General features: G+C 39.8%; 3 protein-coding genes across 3 annotated transcripts; all 3 read right to left on the bottom strand.

Moving 5' to 3' along the window:
- Positions 1-6,697: 6,697 nt before the first annotated feature.
- Positions 6,698-7,180, bottom strand: LOC123721331 (histone H1.M6.2-like). Its single transcript, XM_045679841.1, has one exon. It carries the CDS (start codon positions 7,178-7,180, stop codon positions 6,698-6,700), a length of 483 nt encoding a protein of 160 aa, XP_045535797.1.
- Positions 7,181-11,305: 4,125 nt separating this feature from the next.
- Positions 11,306-17,022, bottom strand: LOC106721365 (chaoptin). The gene is made up of 5 exons (XM_014516286.2): positions 16,768-17,022; positions 14,864-15,064; positions 14,630-14,765; positions 14,442-14,552; positions 11,306-14,356 (listed from the first exon to the last, which is right to left on the bottom strand). Exons 2-5 carry the CDS (start codon positions 15,048-15,050, stop codon positions 11,332-11,334), a joined length of 3,459 nt encoding a protein of 1,152 aa, XP_014371772.2. The 5' UTR covers positions 15,051-15,064; positions 16,768-17,022; the 3' UTR covers positions 11,306-11,331.
- A 1,965-nt stretch (positions 17,023-18,987) lies between these two features.
- LOC106721402 (60S ribosomal protein L38) lies at positions 18,988-21,215 on the bottom strand. Its single transcript, XM_014516328.1, has 5 exons — positions 21,160-21,215; positions 20,980-21,005; positions 20,733-20,793; positions 19,766-19,888; positions 18,988-19,051 (listed from the first exon to the last, which is right to left on the bottom strand). The coding sequence occupies exons 2-5, from the start codon at positions 20,980-20,982 to the stop codon at positions 19,026-19,028; spliced, it is 213 nt and encodes a 70-aa protein (XP_014371814.1). The 5' UTR covers positions 20,983-21,005; positions 21,160-21,215; the 3' UTR covers positions 18,988-19,025.
- Between the last annotated feature and the right edge of the window lie 504 nt (positions 21,216-21,719).

Genomic DNA, 21,719 nt, shown 5'->3' on the forward strand with positions numbered 1-21,719 from the left:
CTCGTTCACAGTTAAATAATCTGTGAGGGTCATACCTCCCCCCCCCCACGCCAACTGCGCGTACATATAACATCCCGGAACTCGAGCCGCGTTTAAAACTATTAAACAGCGGTCATTTGAGTCGTATGCTATTATTAGTATATACATACAGTATGTAATTTCATACATATTATACTCGTACTACTATAAGTATAGTAAATGTTCAGCGATAGAGAAACAATTGAATACTGTAGTCTGAATATACTGAAAAATACATATTTCGGGCACTAACACCACGACATACAGACAAGCGTGACATCGATTGAGCGTTGTCTGGTTACGCGCGGACAGGAAACTAACGATGTTGCCGCACACTAATGATTTGTTTGATGACCCACCGGCACGCACACCGCGCCCTCCACCTGAGCTCCCACACCGCGTAATAACGCAACATTAGCCTACACGGATCCATTTATGAACTGAACTAAGTATTAGGTGTTTTAATAAGTAATAATCCGTCATTTTACTATTTTAAATTGTTTATTCTTGAATTAGCTGAACGTTATGTTGGAAGCGCAATGTAGCCCGCAGGGCGCGCGGACAACTCGTATCGCGGAGATTGCGCAGCGAGAGCGCGGCGACGACGTTGCTAACGGCGCGTAGAAATCGCAGCGCGGCGAGCGCGGTGCAGTGCGGGCGAAGGCCTCTATTTGCATTGCAAACTTTCGCAATATTCAAGTTAGCATTTAGTTGGTGCGCTTTTATGTAACGCTAACTGAAACTAAAACGCGGAGTGCGTGCGCACATAGCTGTGAAGTCAAAAATAAAAAAATGTCAATATTCATCTTTTAGTCTGACAAACAAAAAGTTTCATTACAAATTAAAAATGTTAATACTTCTTTTTGTATTTTTAAAACACAAACTTGCTCCGGCGTGCTTAGGAAATTCTGAAAAACTTTTAATAAATCTGTCGGGAAAACATGTTCACCAGGAAGTGAAAATGCATTACAGCACGATGTCCTTTAGTTGCATGTACGAGTATGTAAGGTAAATAGAAGTCGGTGTTTTTCTTTATTTCTTTGGGTACGGTTAATTGTTCGTCTGCGCTGGTGGGTTGCGGGGCGCGAGGTGCGGGGCGCGAGGTGCGGGGCGCGAGGTGCGGGGCGCGAGGTGCGGGGCGCGAGGTGCGGGGCGCGAGGTGCGGGGCGCGAGGTGCGGGGCAGGTACCGCCCGGAGCGCGGCACCGGTTAGCGCTGTCAGCTTGTTTGCTCAGCGTCGGACTTGAACGCTTTGTGATTGTTTTGTTTGTTCCTCATGTTCCGTGTCGTGGTTAAATAAACCAATGTTTATGTTTTCCGATTTGACTGCCGGTTATAAAAGTAACCTATTGGACTGTAAGTTTACTTTGGTTTATGGAATAATCGATTGAAACATTTTTTTAACAATCGGCCGCAAATATTTATACTTTCGGTAATAATTTTATACGACAAAGAAAATTAAAAACAGAGCCTTAAAGTTCTATTCTTCTGTTAAAATAAGTTATCGCCTTTGATGCGGGCCTCGGCCGTGACTTATCGCGATCAAATGAACGCTGACGTCATAAATTGCCTCGATACTTATAACATCAAAGGCTTCGACGAATTTCGCAAACTTATTTCTTTGAATTTATTAAGATATTTTCTTGCCTTAATCATTTACTTATATTTTATCTTGTTATTTATTTAGGTAGGCGTGGGGCGTGCGGCGTGCGGCGTGGGGCGTGTGGCATGGGGCGTGCGGGGGCTATATAAAGCACTCAGCTCCGCTGAATTAATGGTCACCAGCTTTTACACCTATTATCAGTTTAACGAGGAGCTACAGTGTTAGGTTACGTACTCTACATATGTGTTGCCAAACCAAACATTTGTTTTAAAGTCACGCTGGAGGTGGACATATATAATTTGTAACGTCTCACAAATTGTTTGTAAGACAAGCAGAAAACTTTGTTGTTGGTATTGTAATACAAACTGCCTTACGTTAACATTCTAACATCTACATCTATACATTCTATATTTTTATGACCTGAAATTTATATATTACCAATAAAATTGTAATTGTATGTTACATATTTGTATTGTACTGTTACGAGCGTGATATACTATGGGATTGTTACCAACATAGTAAATAACATAATTTATTTCATCGATTGTAATTAATATTTATTTTATCCTATTATGTCAAATGACTATTTATTGACTGCCAGTTTGAAGGGATGTTCGTGTCACATTCGCCTTCAAACTGACAGGAACTGGTGAAATATATTCTGAGACCATTATTTGATTTAAGTCGTGGTATATCGGAAAACTTGGCTTGGTCGGGCATTCGCTTGCCAGAGTCCGACCAGAACGGTTGTGCTGACAAATAAAAGTACTTTTCAAAGTGAAGTGTTTCTTTTTACTATTATCCTCATATAAAGTTACCGTATGATTATCGTATTAAATGTCATTTGAAGAGGTAAATAATTTTTCTTGTCGTTGCGAGGTATTGTCAGAGGGTCGCTACAGGATAGAGTTAAAAACACATTTACAGTTCTGCTATGATTTATTGCGACTTACAGTAATAAAGATTCACTGAGCAACGTGTGTGAACACTGTCACGGTTCTCTTTTAGCACAACACACTGAACCATTGTTAATGAACACTATACACTACACTACCGTCACTGCGCTTCCACATTAATAAGATAATGTTCAAGATCTTTGTCAGACGAAAAACAGAGAAAAAAACGGTCGCACCAACGTGATTGTGTGTTGACGCCTTCATGCAACAAATTATTTTACTTACTTCATATAAACATTCTATATTTGTTATACCTACAAATTCCCCACATTTCTGTACGTCATAATATATTTAAGAAAAAACTTTAGATACTTATAGTCGCAAAATTATATTACGAACTTTGCGAAATATGCAAATTTTTGAAGGAAGTCGTATTAAATTGGAGCAACTTTAACATTAAGCGCTTTGGAAACGCTAACTTTAATATTTAATTGTTTAAGCGGACCGCTGAAGCCACAGAATGTCCAAAGTTCAATCGAGGCTAAACGAAATTTAAACTTTATTCTTTGTTCGTGCGCCGGTCGTCTGCCAACTACTTCCGGACTAGTTTGCCTCAAATGCAATGTAAAGCTGGGGTCCAACGAGAGACGCAAGGCGCGGCGCCTCTCGCGCGGATCATTCACAGCTTTCTTGTCTAAATACGCTGCCTCACACTGCCTCACACTGCCAGGCTGTCAGGAGTCCCTCAATGGGAATGTATGAGCTGATGATGAGGATGATAATGTAGGACCGAGAGATCCAATTAGTTTCAACTGCATATTAAATAACATTTTTGTTAAGATTTTATTCCTGTTAATATTCCGTGTTGTTCATGAAAAGATGTTATTTTCTTCTGTGAAACGCTGTCGTAAAGTTTTTAATTATCGGAGGGTCGCGTAACGAAGTGTCACATTGTAAAGGCGGCATAAAGACAAAGGCGCCGCCCGCCCTCGCTCCCTCTGTGTCGCGCCGACAAAGCCTCTGGGCCTATGGTGACGATAATGCAGCCAAAATGTTAATGATGTCTTTCAAACGCCTTCATTTGGTTGCCGACATAAATGAACCCCCTTCAACCCTATCGAAATATAAACATTGTATTTTGCTACTGCGCTACATAATATGCTATAAGTTTACCTTAACAATTTTAACTATCATACTTTTCATAATACATTTCAATACTATCTGATTTTTCTTTTGTTTGTATTTTGTGTTTGATGTAGCAGTGTGTGGCCAGAGCCAGCAGCTAGCGTAGGGCCAGGCAAGCGCCCCTCGTGCGCCGAGTGCAACATGGTAGCGCTGCCGCCCGCCGCTAAGCTCTCCGCTGCTGCCCGCGGACTTGCAATGCAAAAGTCACATTATTTATACACTTCGTATTAACAAAAATAATTCTTTAAATAACAAGATTTATTAATTTAGAACTGTTACATTTAAAAATAAATTCAAATTAATTTATCGCAATGAAAAGCGACAAATATAAAATGAATCATTTGGAGCTTGTTTTCATTCATCCGCCGGCGAAACGTCTCCTTACTTACTTATTCATTAAATAAGCCGTCTTTTATAAGCTGGCGAAAGCGCGACTTCTTTTTACGGCGCGTTTAATAGCAACTCGCGGTGCGGAGGCTAAGGCCGGGTTCGGGGGCCGGGGGCCGCGGCGAGAGCAGGGGCGGAGGCGGGAACAATCTTTACAAGGAGACGTATAATTAAATTACCTACCTCTTTACAACTGAGACACGGAAAATGTTGCAGCCTTTTTATTAAGACTACAATAACGTGCTCATAGTGTTTGTATGTATACATAATATTACATAGCGCGGTGGAGAAAATATCAAGTAAAAATAAAAAGTAACTGCTTTTAAAAGAGCGCTTTATAGTAAGTATCTATCAAGTATCAAGCTTAAGACGAAAGTATTTCACTTGTATGTTAGTGGGAAAGCGCAGCTCTGAGAACATTTATGAGTAAATAAAACCGCAAACATTTCACAACTCAGTTGCTTCTATTTCTTTTCCTTCTGCACGTAAATTGACCATTCAGAGGGGAAAAAAATTCTCTGGACTAGCTTAAGAAAAACTTAATGTTATAGCAACATCGCGTTACAAATCGTGACAACCACCGAGCTGCCATAAACCTAAACTTTAACCTACTTGAAATCGTCATAAAAGTGAAGTGACAGCTGCCCATTGACATCCGCATTTAAGATGTGTTGTCTACCTCTAATCAACTTAATATCCCCTATACACACAGAAAGAGCACTTTTCCCTTTCCTAAACCTTCCCTTATCTGCGAAACCTAGGTGGGCTTCCCTTCCCATACTTTCGTTATGAAAAAAAAAAACAAGAACTATTCCTGAGTAAAACGACCAGCATATTTTGATCTGCCGGTCCTTGTACATCAAATCGGTGCGAACATACGACTATCCACATAACGCACCGCTAATTGTATTGTGTCAAACGTCTCAGTTTATATCAGAACCGTACGTCAACGTTACTTTGTTAGTTAGTAATAATTTTCAATGGTGCTTAATGTTAGCACGTTGGGCAGTGGGCAGTTGGCAGTAGGCAGTAGGCACACGTCGGCGTGTGAACTGGTCTGAGACAGGCCCGCGCTGGCACAAGGCAATCTAACTTTACGGCTCAAGCGGACCGGAGCGCGCGTGAACCAAGAAAAGTTAAATGGACTCACACTCGCACTTGCACTCCTCTATCTTCTCCCACACACTTTTATTTTCGTACTTCTGAACATTGTTACCCGGATTTTTCAATTTAAAGTTTAGATAATATCTGTCACAATGGAATTAAATTTTGTTTATGTAATGTGTACATGTTGTTTTAAAATCGTTCTTGAACCTGAGATTAAATTAATTTAATGGAGCAAAAAAACAGTATCCCAGGTTAACCCTTCACATCACCAGAAATAAAATGTTATTACGTAGTGTTTTAACTGCTTGATTTCTTTTTAAACACACAGAGAGATACGTAAAGCGGGGCGGCGGGGCGGCTAGGCGGAGGAGCGGCTGCAATCAAACCCGCTCGGGTCAAACCGCCAATCGCTGCCATTGTCTTTGACGCTCGGATATTTTTTAAATCCATGCTTCGGTCGAACGAAACAAAGTAGTGTAAGTAGAGCCCTCAGCGCTGCACACCGACGTCTATAATGGTTCTCTCGACAGGTCTTCCGATTTGGCTAACGATTCACTATTCTGCGGGAATTGAAAATGCGCAATGCATTATTTTGCGGTTTCCTTATAAAAGTCTCGCAAACGCCGAGTCTCAAATAAATTTTTGGTTAGCGCACCGAAGCGGATAGCTAAGTAAACGAACAAACAAAATTCAACACAATCCGCGAAATTATTGTATGTAGTGTATATAATCTAACATGTATATAAACATGACAAAAACAGCAATTATTCACCAAACCATAGTTTTATCTTTGTTCTTTATACTTTTTCCTCTAAACTTATTAATTAACGCCATTTCACTGTCGTATCCCTTTTTTTTGTGTATTGTAACCGATATCCTAGTTGCTAAGTAGATGTAGTGCAACCCTACCAGCAACGCCGCGTGTTCACCATTGCTGTGCATTTATATGAAGTCACAAGTGTTCTTACCGACAGACGTTTATTAATTGAACATTTATGATACCTAGTAGCAACATCATGTTCCGAAGTCATTTATGTGTTTTATGATGATTAAAAATATATAAAGATAATGTGAGCACATGGTAGAATAAAAAAAAACTATTTTTGAAAAAATATTTATTGTTTTCAGTTTATCACATCCGGCTATTTACAAAAAATTATGTCTACTAAAGTCACGATATAGTTTCAAGGAGTGGTCGAACGACCGCGCGCACTCGGCCACACACACACACACACTCACACACACACACACATACGCGATCGTATTTCATTTAAATCACTTCGCAATGAAGTTACATACGTTTCAGTTTCATAAATGTATACTCGACAAGGTCACTGGTGAAACACTAATAAATAACCTCGCAGGACTAGATAGGTAACGTCATAAAAAACAACGTTTGTTTTTCGACTTTTGATAATTTGTTACATTTTACTTTCATACAAAAATAAATATTAATTTAATTTTGCACATGAATGTTGTTGACTCTATGCGCATCGCAAAGATTAGGTAAACAGAACGGGGTTTGGGGGTAGGGCGGCGTTGCGCGGCGTTGCGCGGCGTTGCGCGGCGTTGCGCGGCGTTGCGCGGCGTTGCGCGGCGTTGTGCGGCGTTGCGCGGCGTTGCGCGGCGTTGCGCGGCGTTGCGCGGCGTTGCGCGGTGTTGCGCGGCGTTGCGCGGCGTTGCGCGGCGTTGCGCGGCGTTGCGCGGCGTTGCGCGGCGTTGCGCGGCGTTGCGCGGCGTAGCGCGGCGTTGCGCGGCGTTGCGCGGCGTTGCGCGGCGTTGCGCGGTGTTGCGCGGCGTTGCGCGGCGTTGCGCGGCGTTGCGCGGCGTTGCGCGGCGTTGCGCGGCGTTGCGCGGTGTTGCGCGGCGTTGCGCGGCGTTGCGCGGCGTTGCGCGGCGTTGCGCGGCGTTGCGCGGCGTTGCGCGGCGTTGCGCGGCGTAGCGCGGCGAGGCGCAAGCGACTCTAAACTTGAAGAGAATCGCATCTCGTCACCGTTTATTAATGAAACAAAAACTTACAAATATCACCACAGTACAATGAAAAATAGAAAATAAAACGATTTTATTAAATGTATCAAGTTATGTCAAAAGTCTTAGAACAAATAATGTTGTTTATGATGTTAGATAGATATGTTGTCCTGCGAGGTAATTAGTTAGTGTAAAGTAACTCTATATAGTATACATTTGTACATTTTATACCTATTGAAGGTATAACATTTACAAAGACGTTTCTACTATAGATATGTATATTACAAAGGATAACGATGTTAAGTACATTTCATACTTTTTACATAATATGTCACATAGTATCATATAATGTAGTTAACGGAGTACATTTTATATATAATTTAAGCATCACTCGTATGGACGTGTTTGTGCGCCTTTGAACGATAAAAATGAGTAAAATACCATAGTCAAAACCACGCAATACTCAGGCAAACAGTGCTAGTAACCAATAATGTTGTTGATTAATTACTTATTTGCAAAGGTGGGCATTAACTCGTTAATCCGTTAATCGTTAATTAACGAAGTTAACATTTTCCTTAACGGATTAACTTTTAAGTTAAATTCAAAAAGTGTTAACGCTCTTGTTAACTTCCGTTAAATTCTACTTCCGTTAATTTAGTCCGTTAATTGTTACAATAGACACTTATTGACGTGTTGTCATTTTATTTAAATTATGCATCAGGCTACATTCGTAAGTTCGGCTATGTTCGGCGACCGTCGGCGAGTCGAATGGTGAACGAGAACGAGAGAGAACGAGAACGAGCGAGTGTGATGCATGTTATACAATACACCGAGCGGCCGGGATAGACGTGATCAAAAGAGTACCGCAGAATCCTTGTTCGAAAATAGTGACGATTTAAACAAACTTACCTTTATCAAATATTGCGATGTTTAGGCGCTAGACACCTTCAAAGTTTATTAATTATTTCACATTTACACAAATATCTCGAAAAGTCTTTATTACATTTTATTCACATTAAAACTGGTTTTCATTTATTTAACACCACTTTTTTTAGAACAAGACTTTGTTATAAAATCAACATAAGGTTCGAAAACACTTTACTCTTAATGCAATAATTGTTATACGTGAGACGCAAAATCTATTAAAAAAGATAAACTCTGCGTTGAATTGCAATCAAAATAATCGAGTGTGCATTACTCTTCAACGTCGTACCTAAAATACAACTAAACTTTGTTGCAGACAAAAATGTTTACTTTGGTTGAAGTTTAAAGACAACAAAAAATATAAAAAAAATAGTTTATGGTTCATTTGAAAAAGCGTACAATTAGGATTTTTTTGTCATTGCGTAGATAAGAAACAAACAATGAAAAATAAATTTAAAAATTCGAAAGACGAAATGTGCACGCAATAAACGTTCCTCAAAAACAAAAGGGATTTAGGTGTTTATTACCGTCGTTTGTTTTTTTGGGGCTTCTTCATAGTCAACGAAAAATAATTTTACATTTTAAAAATATGAACAAAGGATCAAATGGACAGCCGCACAGAGAATGCGATAACGAACTCGATGGATTTATGGCCCCAACCCTTCTAATGGTCGGGGATGCACGTGCGCTGCGCAAAGACAATAAGCAAAGCGAAGATAATCTGTTTGTTTACAAAAAAAAAAGTATACGACAAAACGAGAAAAAATTAGGAAAAAGATAAAATAATTATGTTAGTGAAATAATGTTAAATTGTGTTATACTAAAATTAATATGTGAAATGTCGCCACAAGTGACCTTTACAAAAAGACATCGACTTTTTTTACGTATATCGAAAGTTTATTTTAAAATTAATCGAATGTCGTTGAAAATAATTCAAAACATATTCTTACTAATTGACAATAACGATTTTATAGGTGATAAGAAAGAGAGAAGACATCACCCGCGATCGGTTGTTTTCGTTATGTCGTGTAACTTATGCTCTATACACTGAGAGTAATTTAACTTGATTTAACATATAACAATAGATCGGACGATAGATCATCAGATGATAGAAGTTATCGAAGGCATCTCAGTTGTATAGTTTGATGTGTTGAGATGTATCACTGGATTGGTTATATAGTTTATTTATCAATGTTATAATAAGTTTCCTCTGATGTTAGAAGTTTTATTAATAAATCTATATTAATAAATAAAAAGTACGTAAAAATGATAAGTCTGTTCGTGGGTCCTTAGCTAAAATAAAAAATTATACATAAATATAATGTTCAGTTGTTGGAGTATGAGCAAATGAATATCCGGGAGCAAATAGTAACAGATAAATGTTTTTTTAATATTATCACATGTCTTAACTGTTTAATAGAAAATTTGTGTTGTCTAAATTTAGTTAGCTATCTTATTCCGTGACGTCGGATTGTCGATAAAAAAATTGACTGAAAAAGTCAATTGTCCATCATTGTCAGTGTAGTATACAAGTGTGTGTAACTAGTGCATGCTATGTCATTATTATGGTACAGGCATTAGTACATCGCTCCTATTGTCTAAATTATATTTTAGGATATTATATAACTAAACTATTGAAAGTCTCGACAAAATCGGTCCATACGATTCGGAGATTATTCGTATGGCCATTTCCCGCTTACGCCTTATACTCGTAATATAAACAAAAATTAACTTTAACTGTTAACTTTAACTTGCGTTAAATTTTCGTAAATTAAACGCTTTAACGATTAACGAAGTTAAATTTTTATTTAACGAATTAACGATTAACGAAGTTAACTTTTTGATTAACTGTGCCCACCTATGCTTATTTGTAAGAAGCAGCTCCATTTCAATCCGTTGCGAAATGAAAGGCAATTTTTCCTTTAAGTAGAATAGCGCGAACGAAGGCGACTGTACGTATGTATGTAACTGAAGTCAGCGTTACGCGGCTCTAGCCTGCATCTGCTCTCTATTATAAAACATACCCCGTTCCCACACCTGGGTTTTTAACTAATGTTTAATAAATTCAATCACTTGAACTCGTAATGTACGAGGCCAATGTACGAAATAAAGTTTCGCTAAATAAATATGTAAGTAAATATGTAATGCCAAGGCCAAGGCTAGTATGATATGTATAAAATATTTATTTCAAGGGTAATTTCAAATACTTTTGACACTTGTATTAACACATATCGTTGTCTCTGTATTTTCAAAAAGAATGTGAGGGATGAATACAAGAGTGTCAATACAATTGTCGTACACAATAACGTTTTAAAAAATAATTAAACATTATATTATTTCGTTGTTCGATCCATTTTTACATTTGGTTCCAATTCCCCGAACTCAAGAGAACCACGTCTCAGGGCTCGGCGTAGCCTAGGCGGCCGGCCCGCTTGGCTGCGGCCCTCGCGCCACAGCAAAAGTTTCAAGTATTGGTTTTTTGGTGACGCGTTTGTTACACTTCCACGACATATAAAGTACCACTCGCACGTTTCTTTTATTGAATCAATCTTGCGACACTTAAATATATATAGTATCAGTATATATTAATTTCACTAGCTAAATACAATTTTATAAATTAGTTTGTGCGGTAGCAGGAGCAGCAGTTGCAGCAGGAGCGGCAGGAAAAGCCGGGGCGCGTGTTGCGTCTGGGGGTACGGCGCAGCGCTTGCGAGTGCGCTGGCGTGGCACTCCGCGTCGTCAGCGTCGAGCGCGAGCAGCGGGCGCGGGTTGGCGAGGGGGGAGGCGGGGCGGCAGTGGTTGCGCCGCGCCGCCGCCCGAGCTGCGCGCCCGCCGCCGCCCACCTCGGCGGTCCAACGCCGCAGCCACGCGCCCACCCACGAGGCCGCGCAGCCACAGCGCAGCGGGTTGCCCGCCAACACTAAGCCGCCTCACATGTAACAAATTATTGCATTAACCGTGACGAAGACGATCCGCCGTGCGCCGTATCGGCCGAGAGTGGAGGCTAATGACATGAGATGTGTGACCGACTCAAAATATATCTTAGAGTAATAGTAATTATTTATAAACTAGATCTCTTTAAAGATTTCTCTCTTATCGTAGTGGTTTTGGTTCAGATTTGTATCTCTGACTAGTCAGTCGCCCGCGACATCGTTCGTGTGGGCGCGTCGGCTCGTTTAATTAATTAATTCTATGGCGTCGACAAAGACCCTCGTGATAGTTTTAGTGCAGAGATCGATTGGTACTATTTTATTAGTGATAGATACTTTACTCGTTCCTTACCCGGTAAAAGTTTAGTCGCCAGTCTATTCCAGCCGGTGAGATTGGGATACAAGGTAGCGGGGCTGAAGCTGACGAGGCGGTTGTCGCTGAGATCGAGCGCGAGGTGCGGCACCCGCGCTAGCGGTCGCGCTAGCCCTGCTGGCAGCGCACTCACTCCCGTGCCACTCAGACGCAGCGTGAGAGCACGCTGTCGGCCGAGCGCCGAGAACGCTTTCGCCGCCACGCGCCGCATTGTGCCGCCGCGCACCTCGAGCAGGCGCAGGCGGGGCGCCCGAACGCCAAGCAGCTGCGCTTCGAGCGCCGTCACGCGCACCACCACCGTCAGCGCCTCCAGGCAGGGCACGGCCGCCGTGATGTCGGCCAGCGTAGCCGCTCCGCGCCCTTTGCCCGCGGGGGACTCGAGCGCGAGCGAGCGCAGCGACACAAGAGTGCGAAAAGCGCGCGGTTCCACAGCCTCCAAATTTTGAAGATTGTCCAGACGTAAATGAAGCAAACGATGCAGACCGTCAAAAGCGCCGGATGTGATGCGTACTATAGGATTGGAGGACACGTCGAGAGCGGCGAGGCGAGGCAGCGCAGCCCACATGGCAGGCCGGAGCGTCGTGATGTGGTTTCGCGCGAGATCGAGCGCCCGCAGGTCGGCCAGGTGTCGCACATCGATTTCTTGGTATGACGTGATTAAGTTATTATTCAAATTCAATTCCGTGAGATTTACAAGGGGCATGTGCGGTATGGTCCTTAGTCCGACACCTGCCATCGCGAGACTACGAAGGCGCGGTAAATTGTGGAACAGTTCTTTATAGTTCGTCTTGATATAATTATATGAGAGGTCAAGAAGTTGTAGCCGCGATAGGCCGGAAAACGTGTTGTCCGATAGCACGGTGAGCGCGTTGTGCGCGAGATTTAATTCGTGCAAGAAAGGGATTTCGTGGAACATGGCGGCGTCCAGGTGCTCGAGCCGGTTGGCCGGCAGGTGCAGGCGGCGCAGCGTAAACCCGACTTGCGCCAGGGCGGTGCTCGGGAACAGCGCGAGCCGGTTGTTGCCGAGCTCGAGGCTCTCTAGAAGCGTGTTCTTGAAGCAATCGCGAGGCAGGGCACGAATCTCATTCGACTCCAATCGAAGGTGACGTAACTTTTGTAAATTGTAAAATTGTTCCACGGAGAGCTGATTTAACCTGTTATCTGACAAGTCCAAAATTTGAAGTGAGACAAGTTCCGCAAAAGATTTCCGTCTAATAGTACTGATGTTATTGTGATGCAAGTCGAGGTTCAGGAGTCGCGGCAAGTGACCAAAGCCCGAAGCGTCTACGTGGACGAGTCTGTTATAGGAAAGTAAAATTTGACGAACGTGCTTAGAAAATGATTCAAAAAACGATCTAGATACCGTTTCAATTAAATTATGAGATAAATCCAAAATGCTTATAGAAACATTCGGTCCCCCGACGAGCAAAGAGATCATATTGTGGCTGACGTTTATCGAGAAATTACTTTCTTCGTTGGAAACATTGCGAAAAAACCGTGTTGAAAATTCGACTAAATTATTTTCTTGTAAATCTAGAATCTCAAGTTTAGGCAGATCGCTGAAGGCATTGTTAGCTATAATTTCAATATCGTTACCAACCAGACTCAAATAAATCAAACTGGTTAATTTAGAAAATGTTCGTTCGCTTACGTTATGTACGCGATTATAAGAAAGGTCCAGGCTATGCAAATCTGAAAGACTCGTCAGAAATACAGGATTTACCCTACTGATGTAGTTGTACGACAGTCTCAGTTCCTTCAGTCTGTAGGAAGTTATCGTTTCGAACATTTGGCTCGGAAATTCCAGGAGCTTATTAAAGTCTAAATTTAGGTACTCTAATGAACTGTAATATTTCATATCGTTCGAAGAAAAGAAATGGATATTATTGTTGTCTAAAGTAAGCCATTTGAGATTCTGGAAGGCGGGCCCCGCGGGCACTTCCCCGCTGAACAGCGTCGAGGAGAGTTCAAGCACACGCAAGGAAGTCAAGTTAGCAAAGGCACTCGCCTCCACGTAGTAGAGATCGTTGAAGCTAAAAACGAGCTCCGTGAGTGGCAGCGCCGCGGGGAACGAATCGCCGGTCAGGTGGGAGATGCGATTCCCGCGCACGTTTAGCGTGCTAAGCGCGCCGGACCACGGCCCAAACCATTCCGAAGTCACATGCGTGATACGATTATAACCTATGTCGAGGTAACGAAGTGTCGCTGGCTCTAATGTATTAAGGGACAGCGGAAATCCCTCCAAATAGTTTCCTGCCAGCGAAAGGTATCGAAGCTGAGGCGGCAGCCAAGGCACTTCTCGCAGCTCGTTATACGAAAGCGACAGGTGGCGCAGTCGCGTCAGCTCTTGCATGCTTCGAGGAAGAGATGTTATTTCGTTACTATCTAACTCTAACCGCTCGAGATCACGCTTCAGTGTCAAAATCGCAGTTTCCGAAAGGTGGGTAAGTTCGTTGTATGAGATCGAAAGTTTCTCAATTCGGCCACATTCAAAAACGAACGAAGGGATAGATGTGAAATCGTTAAGGTCTAAAGCGAGTTGCTTCAATTGTAGCCCTTGTGTAAACGCGAATTGGAAGTTATCTGTGAGGTCGTTATGACTGAGATCAAGAGAGTCTATGCGGTACCCCTCGGCACGGCACGAACGGTTTGCGGTGAAAGTGGCTGCTAAGGCATTGTTGCGCAGATGCAGATGACGAAGGCGGGTCAGCGAGGCCAGCGCGGCGCACGGCACTGTGCTCAGCAGGTTAGCCGACAGCCGCAGCAGCGCCAGCGAGGCCGGCAGGGAGTTTGCTTCGATGTGTCGCAGCCGGTTGCCGTCCAATTCCAATTGGGCCAGCTGTCGTAACGACGTCAGCGTCCCCTCGCGGATATAGCTCAACTGATTGTTGCTAAGCAACAAGCTGCTCAAGGAGTCCGACAAAAAACCCCACTCCATTTGTGGATCTATTTCGGCAATGAGGTTGCTGCAACAAATATAACCCTCGTTATCAGCCCGTATAGGATACAACCATTCGTTGGCTTTGACCGTTGTCTTCGTTTCGAACTTACTTTTGTATGTTCAGCCAATTTAATACTTTTTGAGTTCGAAGCGCTTCTATAGGAATGTTTGTGAATTCGTTGTAACTCAAATCCAACGAAGCCAGCGTCGAGTCCATGGACCTGGGAATGACAGTCACTTTTACTTAACTATACTATTACTTCTACTACTAATTTAAAACGGAAAATGATGTACTGACGCGAGAGCCGCTGACTCGATGTGGTGCAACCTAGAGGCGACGAGTACCAGCGTACGCAGACGCCGGCCGTCCAGCGCTGCATCCGGCAACGAGCCCAGCCGTGCGCGCGACACCGCCACGTGCCGCACGCCCGACTCTGCACCACAACTAACACCTAAGTTCTTACTCCAGACACGCATACAACACGCAATACGCACTCTTCGGTGCACTAATTTTATATTTATGATATTGTACCCGTGTCAGGGAATCTGTGGAAGGGAACGGCGTCACAGGCGATGTGATCAGATCGGCACAGGCAAAGACCATTGGCAGTGCATGGACGTGCCGCAGGGGCCGCGGCGGGAGGCGCGGTGGGCGCAGCAACGGACGTGGGCGCGACGGCCGTCAGCAGTAGCGCGGTGGCCAGGCTCCATGCACGCATCGCGCAACTGCAACCTTCAATTTTATTTTTTTTCAGATTTACTCATAATCTTAATGCTATGACATAATCTATACAGTTAAAAATAATTGGAATGTTTGTATAATGTATATCATATGATATAAAATACTACTTGAATCACTTAAGGAAAAAAAATATATTTTTGTCTGTCTGCCTGTCTATCCGAAATGACATACATGATAAATAGGAGTTTAGCGTGTAAAGTGTATCTTGACCCGATGTATCAAACACTGAAGTCGAAAAAAAACATCCACCTAACTTTACTTTACATTAACAAAGTTGATTTTAACACATGTGTTGAAGAATATTGTAACCGTGACGAAATGAATACTGCCACTTCAAATATGCTAAAAATATGACTGAACTTAACTTATTTTTAATTACTCGGTATTTTTATGGTATGGTAGTAAGTGACAGAAACTTTGGCAGGGGAGCGAACTTTGGGAGCAAACAATCTCCCAGACACTTAAAGGCGTTCAAATGTAAATAGTGGAACTTTACTTATTTTTAAACTCTTGATATTTACGTTTGAAAAGCCTTGGTTTTTGAAGTAAAATTATATTTCTTATAATACAAATTTATATTGGTTATCTTCTTTATTTCGTTTTGTAACAACTACGAAATTGCAAAACGATTGCATTTCTTAAACTTGTCATTATTCTTATTTTAAGTTTAACCTTTAGTTTTGTAGGAGCTTTTCTCGGTTATTGCTGTCTTGTGCTTTCATCTTGCGCCGCATTTATGCCATTCCGCCGCAACTGGCATATTTTAGACGGCCTGTCCTATGTCAGTCCAGCACTTGCAGAACAATTTTATAGGAACCACGCGTTGCTTATTTTAGGGAAATTTTATTTAAATAGCGAATCGGGAGAAAAAGCTGGCGCGACCACCGTTCTTTCATGTTGTTGTTGTTGTTGTTGTAACTCTTTATTGCTCAAAATACTATAAATATTACAATGATCTATCATAAATACAGTAATCTATCAAAGCTTTTATTTGTCGTTTTTGCGATTTTTGACTAAAAATGTATTCTGTAAAAACTGTGGCGGAATTAAAAATAGTGACCTAAGGCCGGAATGTGTCTACACCTAGACAAAGTTATATTGATCAAATGGTAACTAAAAATGGCTATGGGGATTAATAAAATGGTTTTTTAGTTTTTTTTGTGATTTACTGCTTTTTCATGCTAACAGCTAGAAAGCTTACGATCTCAATTTTAATTTTAACTAAGATCCTGGACCTAGTATCCTAAATACCAGTATTCTCTAACTTTGTTTTTAAATATATTTTTTTTAATCTTGATATTAACTTGATCAACTTCTTGTAGTACTAACTGGTATAGTTTATAAAGTGTTTTCCACTGTTTCCTAGACATCATTGTCCCAATAGTCTTTACGAATCAACACCTTACACTTGACTGGCATAATGTAAACAACAAAGCCAAAACAGTCCACGTCATGCCAGCGCTACTGACTTACTGAGCTGGGATAATGTAAACCAGGTATAAGCGTTTGTCACTAATTAGGTAAGTACATGTACTATAATTTAAATAGTTTCGCAGCTTGTGTCAAATGTTTGTTAGATTAAAAACTGTAAAATGTATTTATTATGTTGAAATCCATTTATTTTGAGGGTCAGAAAATAAACAAAAATGGCGGGAAACTGTTTTTTTCAATCTTCTATATTTTTTCATACATACCTTACAAAAATATCTATTAATTGCAATGTGGCACATGCACTTTTTCAAAAAAGATCGCGTGTCAACCTTATTTTTTGGCATATTTTTTTTAAAACTATATACATATTTGATATGTATTTTTTAATTAAACATCATTTACTCACAGTCACACTTATGAATCGTTCATGTCATACACGATACAAACACACTGCGACATCGTCAGCGCGGCACCGACATCAAGAACAACAACTCAACGCACAACCGACCGCGACGACGGCCGCGCTCACACTGAGTGAGCAGAGGCAGAGTAGTGTAAGAACTGAGCCGAGCAGCAGTCAGCCAGTGAGCACTAACCTATGGTCTGCTCGCATCTGTTTCTGCCCGCGCACTCGGCTGCTGCCCGAGCTTCACAAAAGCTCAGCTCAGCGCGCCTCGCCTGGAGCCGCTACTCTGACGGCCGCGGCCGGGTGCAGTACTACGTGCAACAGCAACTATCTTCACTGCTTCTCAGCGGCAAAGGTTCTTGTTTGCTGCATTGTCATGGTATGAAATTGAAACTCGGACTTTAGACTGGTATTCCAGAAAAAGTAAATAAATATATTTGTAAAAAATGCGTTGTATTCGAAGGTCCAACAAGACTTTACTTCAAAGCTACCCACAGTCACAGGTCTTGTCATAGGGGAAACGTACCGGAACAGCGTGGACGGGACGCGATCAGGGATGTACGCGCTTTTTCCAGCCATATTTAAATAATATTGTAACTCAAAGATTAACGAGTTTGATGAAAGCTCAAGCTTCTGTTTGCAAAAAAATATTAGCAACAGCAATAATCGTTAAGGTGTAACAATATAATCTCGGCAGTGCAGCCACTGGCAGTGGCTGTGTGGCATTGCACCAGCCGCGCTACGAGGCTACCACAGCCGAAGCTTACTCGAGTCGCTTCAGGGCACTTTTGACAAAGGTTGTAACTTCGTTGTGGGTAAAGCATGTACATGTACAATGCCAGAATATTTTATAATTAAGTATACTTTGTAGTTTACAAATTTTCGGTGATTGAATTCTTCAATTTTTTTACGTAAACGCAATTCTAAGACACTTCAAACAGTCCCACAAACACATTTGGTCAGTTCTGTGTGGATGTAAAAAAAATTCAAAATCTAGAAAATTTAACATTTTGAAAATTTAACATTTAAATAGCAAATATTTAGACACCTCTGTAACTTCATCTTACTAACTAGATTTGTGGATGGATGGATGTTTGTTAGAAGGTATCTCTAGGAAGGTACAACGGATCTCGCTGCAATTTGGCACAGATGTAGAACATAATCTGTAAGAAACAATAGCCTACTTACTACTTTTTATTTGAATACCGCGCAGACGCAGTCGCTAGCGACAACTTACGGTTATATTACTATTCTTTGATAATAAAATAGCATCACTTATTTCTCGCCTCTAAAATTATATTAAAACTGTTTTCAATACAAACAATTTCGCTACGATTGTCTAAGGAGTTTCAATAGTTTTAGTTACATGTCACTTAGATAAAGAAGTAAAAGTAAAATATAACTTTTGTAAATTACGTCAAAACTGTTTTCTTTGCAGGCCAAGGACAGGACACTTCCATACATGTGCTTCAACGCGAATATAATACCGCCATCTCTCGATATACTCCATTAAACATTTGAACATTCATTCCTCTAAATATCATCCATCATTATAACTTCGAAAATGAAATGCTTTTAAATATATTGTCGTCTGTAAATATTACATAAATAAATATACATACCTAGGGCAAGAAGCCCCAGGTATGTATATTGTATATATGATATTAGTACATGGAGTACATCGACAGATGACGTTAGTTTTCGATGACTTGAGTGACGCAAAAATCGTTGAGAGGACTCTCTTTTTTCTATATATATTATTGTACTCTGTTTCTTTTTCTTTCCTCTCATATAATTACAATGCTTACACATTTTTCAAAAATTAAATTTTTGTTTTAATCCACTAAACATTTTGAAACAAATTGAATATTACAGTTATAGTCAAACAAAAAGAAAGCCAAAATTTCTTACTAAATATAAAATTAATCTCCGGTATGTCATTCAAAGTAAACACGTCCCGGGTTATCAAACAACGAAAAAGCATTCAGAATAAGGTGCAAATAAGTAATGTATGACATCACTTTGAGTGACCATCTTTCTGTGGGTAAGTTTAGGAGAAAGCAAATAAAATTAGAGATGGGTTTTTATATTATTTATTACATTAACTTAACCTCTTCACTTTACTTCTTTTACTTGTAGACCTGAAACAATAAGTAAAAATTAACACTAATAATTAATATACATATATGTTAGAGCTACATATCATCAATACAGTAAAAAGTATAGGCAAGTGTTTTATTATGGGGTCCAACATACTTCCATAATGAACATACTCTTGAACTCCGTGTAAATACTGTACAGACCCAAGCAAAATCATAGGATTTATTTAACACAAAAACTAAGGCTTACAAAGCAGCTATGATGAAAGACCGAAAAAGTTATGGTGAGTTTTATTTATGTGGAACAACATTCAATTGATAAATCATAAGATTTACTTCAAATATATGGAATGTGTTGATAAACAGCTCAATAACATTGTGGTTACTAAAAAACCTTTTTTTTATAACAAAAAAGATTAAATCCTTTTAGAAAAAATAATTTAAATTAATTGATATCTTTAAACCATGATTTAATCATTAATTACCATGTATTTGAAGTCCCTAAATATTGAGATAAACCAAATGTATGGTGGTAGAGGCTCAAAAATAGACTTAACTTTAAGTTTGTTAGGCCTAATAAATTTTTCAACAGTTGATTATTTTTTAAATACTTTACAAATTAGTTATCTAACATTTTGAATGCATTTTGACAATACATAGGAGGAGGACAATACTGCATAGGAGTTGCATTGAACAGAACGACTAGTAAAATCTATGTAGCAATTTCCATTATGATGTAAACAAGTGAATTAATACCTGGAGGCAAACTCTGCTTTAGTTTTTCTGCCTTCTCCTTGTCAGTGATGACCAGCGTGTACAGGAATCGTGAGCAGCGCACTTTGAACTTAACATTTTCGGTGTTTTTCTTTATCTTAACCGCTGAAACATGAACAATTTGGTTACATTCATATTTATGTTCCAGAGAAATAGAAATAACATTTAATAACAATCAATACAGGACACAGGAAATGAGATTACAATTAATGAGAAATACTTCTACTAAAATGGCAACTGCTTTCAAATTTAATAAATATTACAATAAGTACATTTTGATAAAGAACACAATATTTACTTTCCCTATCAGGCTAGACATTTAAAAAATAACATCAATAAATAGGCCTTTACAAACTAAACCATTTACTCAAAAACTTCTACTATGAGTAGTAGTAGTAGTTTTGTTGTTGTTAATTTGACACTTATGACAGTTACCATGGGTCAAAGAAAATCATAGGGATGATATGTTTTAAACAGAGATTTTGGTCTCGGAAACCAAAGGTTAGTGTTACTAACGATTATTTGCGATACTGCTTAACATATTTAAAGAAAAGTGCTTGTAATGTCCACTAACTAGTATTATATTTTAATCTATCTATAATCTAAATCTAATCCAATATATAAAATTCTTGTGTCACAGTTTTCGTTCCCGTACTCCTCCGAAACCGCTTGACCGATTCTCATGAAATTTTGTGAGCATATTCAGTAGGTCTGAGAATCGGATCTATTTTTTCATTTTTTTTTTTCACTGCGCGCGGACGGAGTCGCGGGCGACAGCTAGTAATATCTATAATCTATAATCTCTGATTTTTTTTAACACGAACTCTACGTGACATTGGAGAGCCAGTGGTAACCTGCTTGTCAGTGGTCTTTTTCGTATAATTTGTGGCATATTTACCTTAACAGTTAACATTTTGAAAATTTTACTCAATATTCTACATAAACTTACATTTTGCATCTTTCCTGCGAGCTTTTAATAAAAAGTCTTTGATGTCTTTGATTTCACGTGGCTGTAATAAAAATAATAATATTTTAGCTCTCTGTTTCAAGTCAGAATTCACAAATTAGCAACATATGAGTTATAATTATGATAAACATTTTTTACAAATTTGAAACACAATTAAAATTACTTATTATGAATCATTACAATGAATTAACCTAATCCAAATCGATTTTAAATTATAAAATAATCTTACCATCTTGAGTGATATATTCACCTAAGCTGAAAACAACAAAAAAGATATAAATACAATCGAAAACAGAAAACACTATATTTACACTTTTTATTTGTATTATAAAAATTTGAAAAAGCTTTATTTAATTCAAGATTTTCACAGATTTTAAGTATAAAATCAAGCAATAACAACTAAACCAACCTGTCAAACTTTGGAAAAGAAATTGTCAATGTCACTTAGGGATGGGATGGGCATTAATTTAACAAACTAAATGAATCAACCGTTGATACCCTTTTCAAGTAAACAACCTTTAACTTTTTTTTCATATAACTATTGGATTTAACGTACTGTTGAAACGTAGTGCACATTGGATTTAACTAACTTTTTATTTTCACTTATATTTACTGTGCGATATTTTTAGTGAGCAACTTTTATAACAAAAAAAAAAGAGATAAATATGGTTAATTCAACCAGTTGAATAAAAACGATTAAAGATTACTGCGTTGTTGTAGGTGGGTGAAGGGCCATCCTTATTTGGCTTGGATTACCTGCGCGTCCTGCGCGTATAAATATGTGTGAGAAAAAGGACGGGAAGCACTGGCGACACTGACCTCTATAATACGGATAATACGCTACGATTTCTATACCATATCTATATGCACTGGAAACCATAAAGATAAAGACTTGTTATGGTAACTCGACTAAAATTGAAGATTTGTAGATCAGCTGACGGTTCACGTGTGTGAGTAGATCAGTGAATC

The sequence above is a fragment of the Papilio machaon genome, chromosome 10 (genome assembly GCF_912999745.1).
Source record: "Papilio machaon chromosome 10, ilPapMach1.1, whole genome shotgun sequence".
In the NCBI taxonomy this organism is placed as follows: domain Eukaryota; kingdom Metazoa; phylum Arthropoda; class Insecta; order Lepidoptera; family Papilionidae; genus Papilio; species Papilio machaon.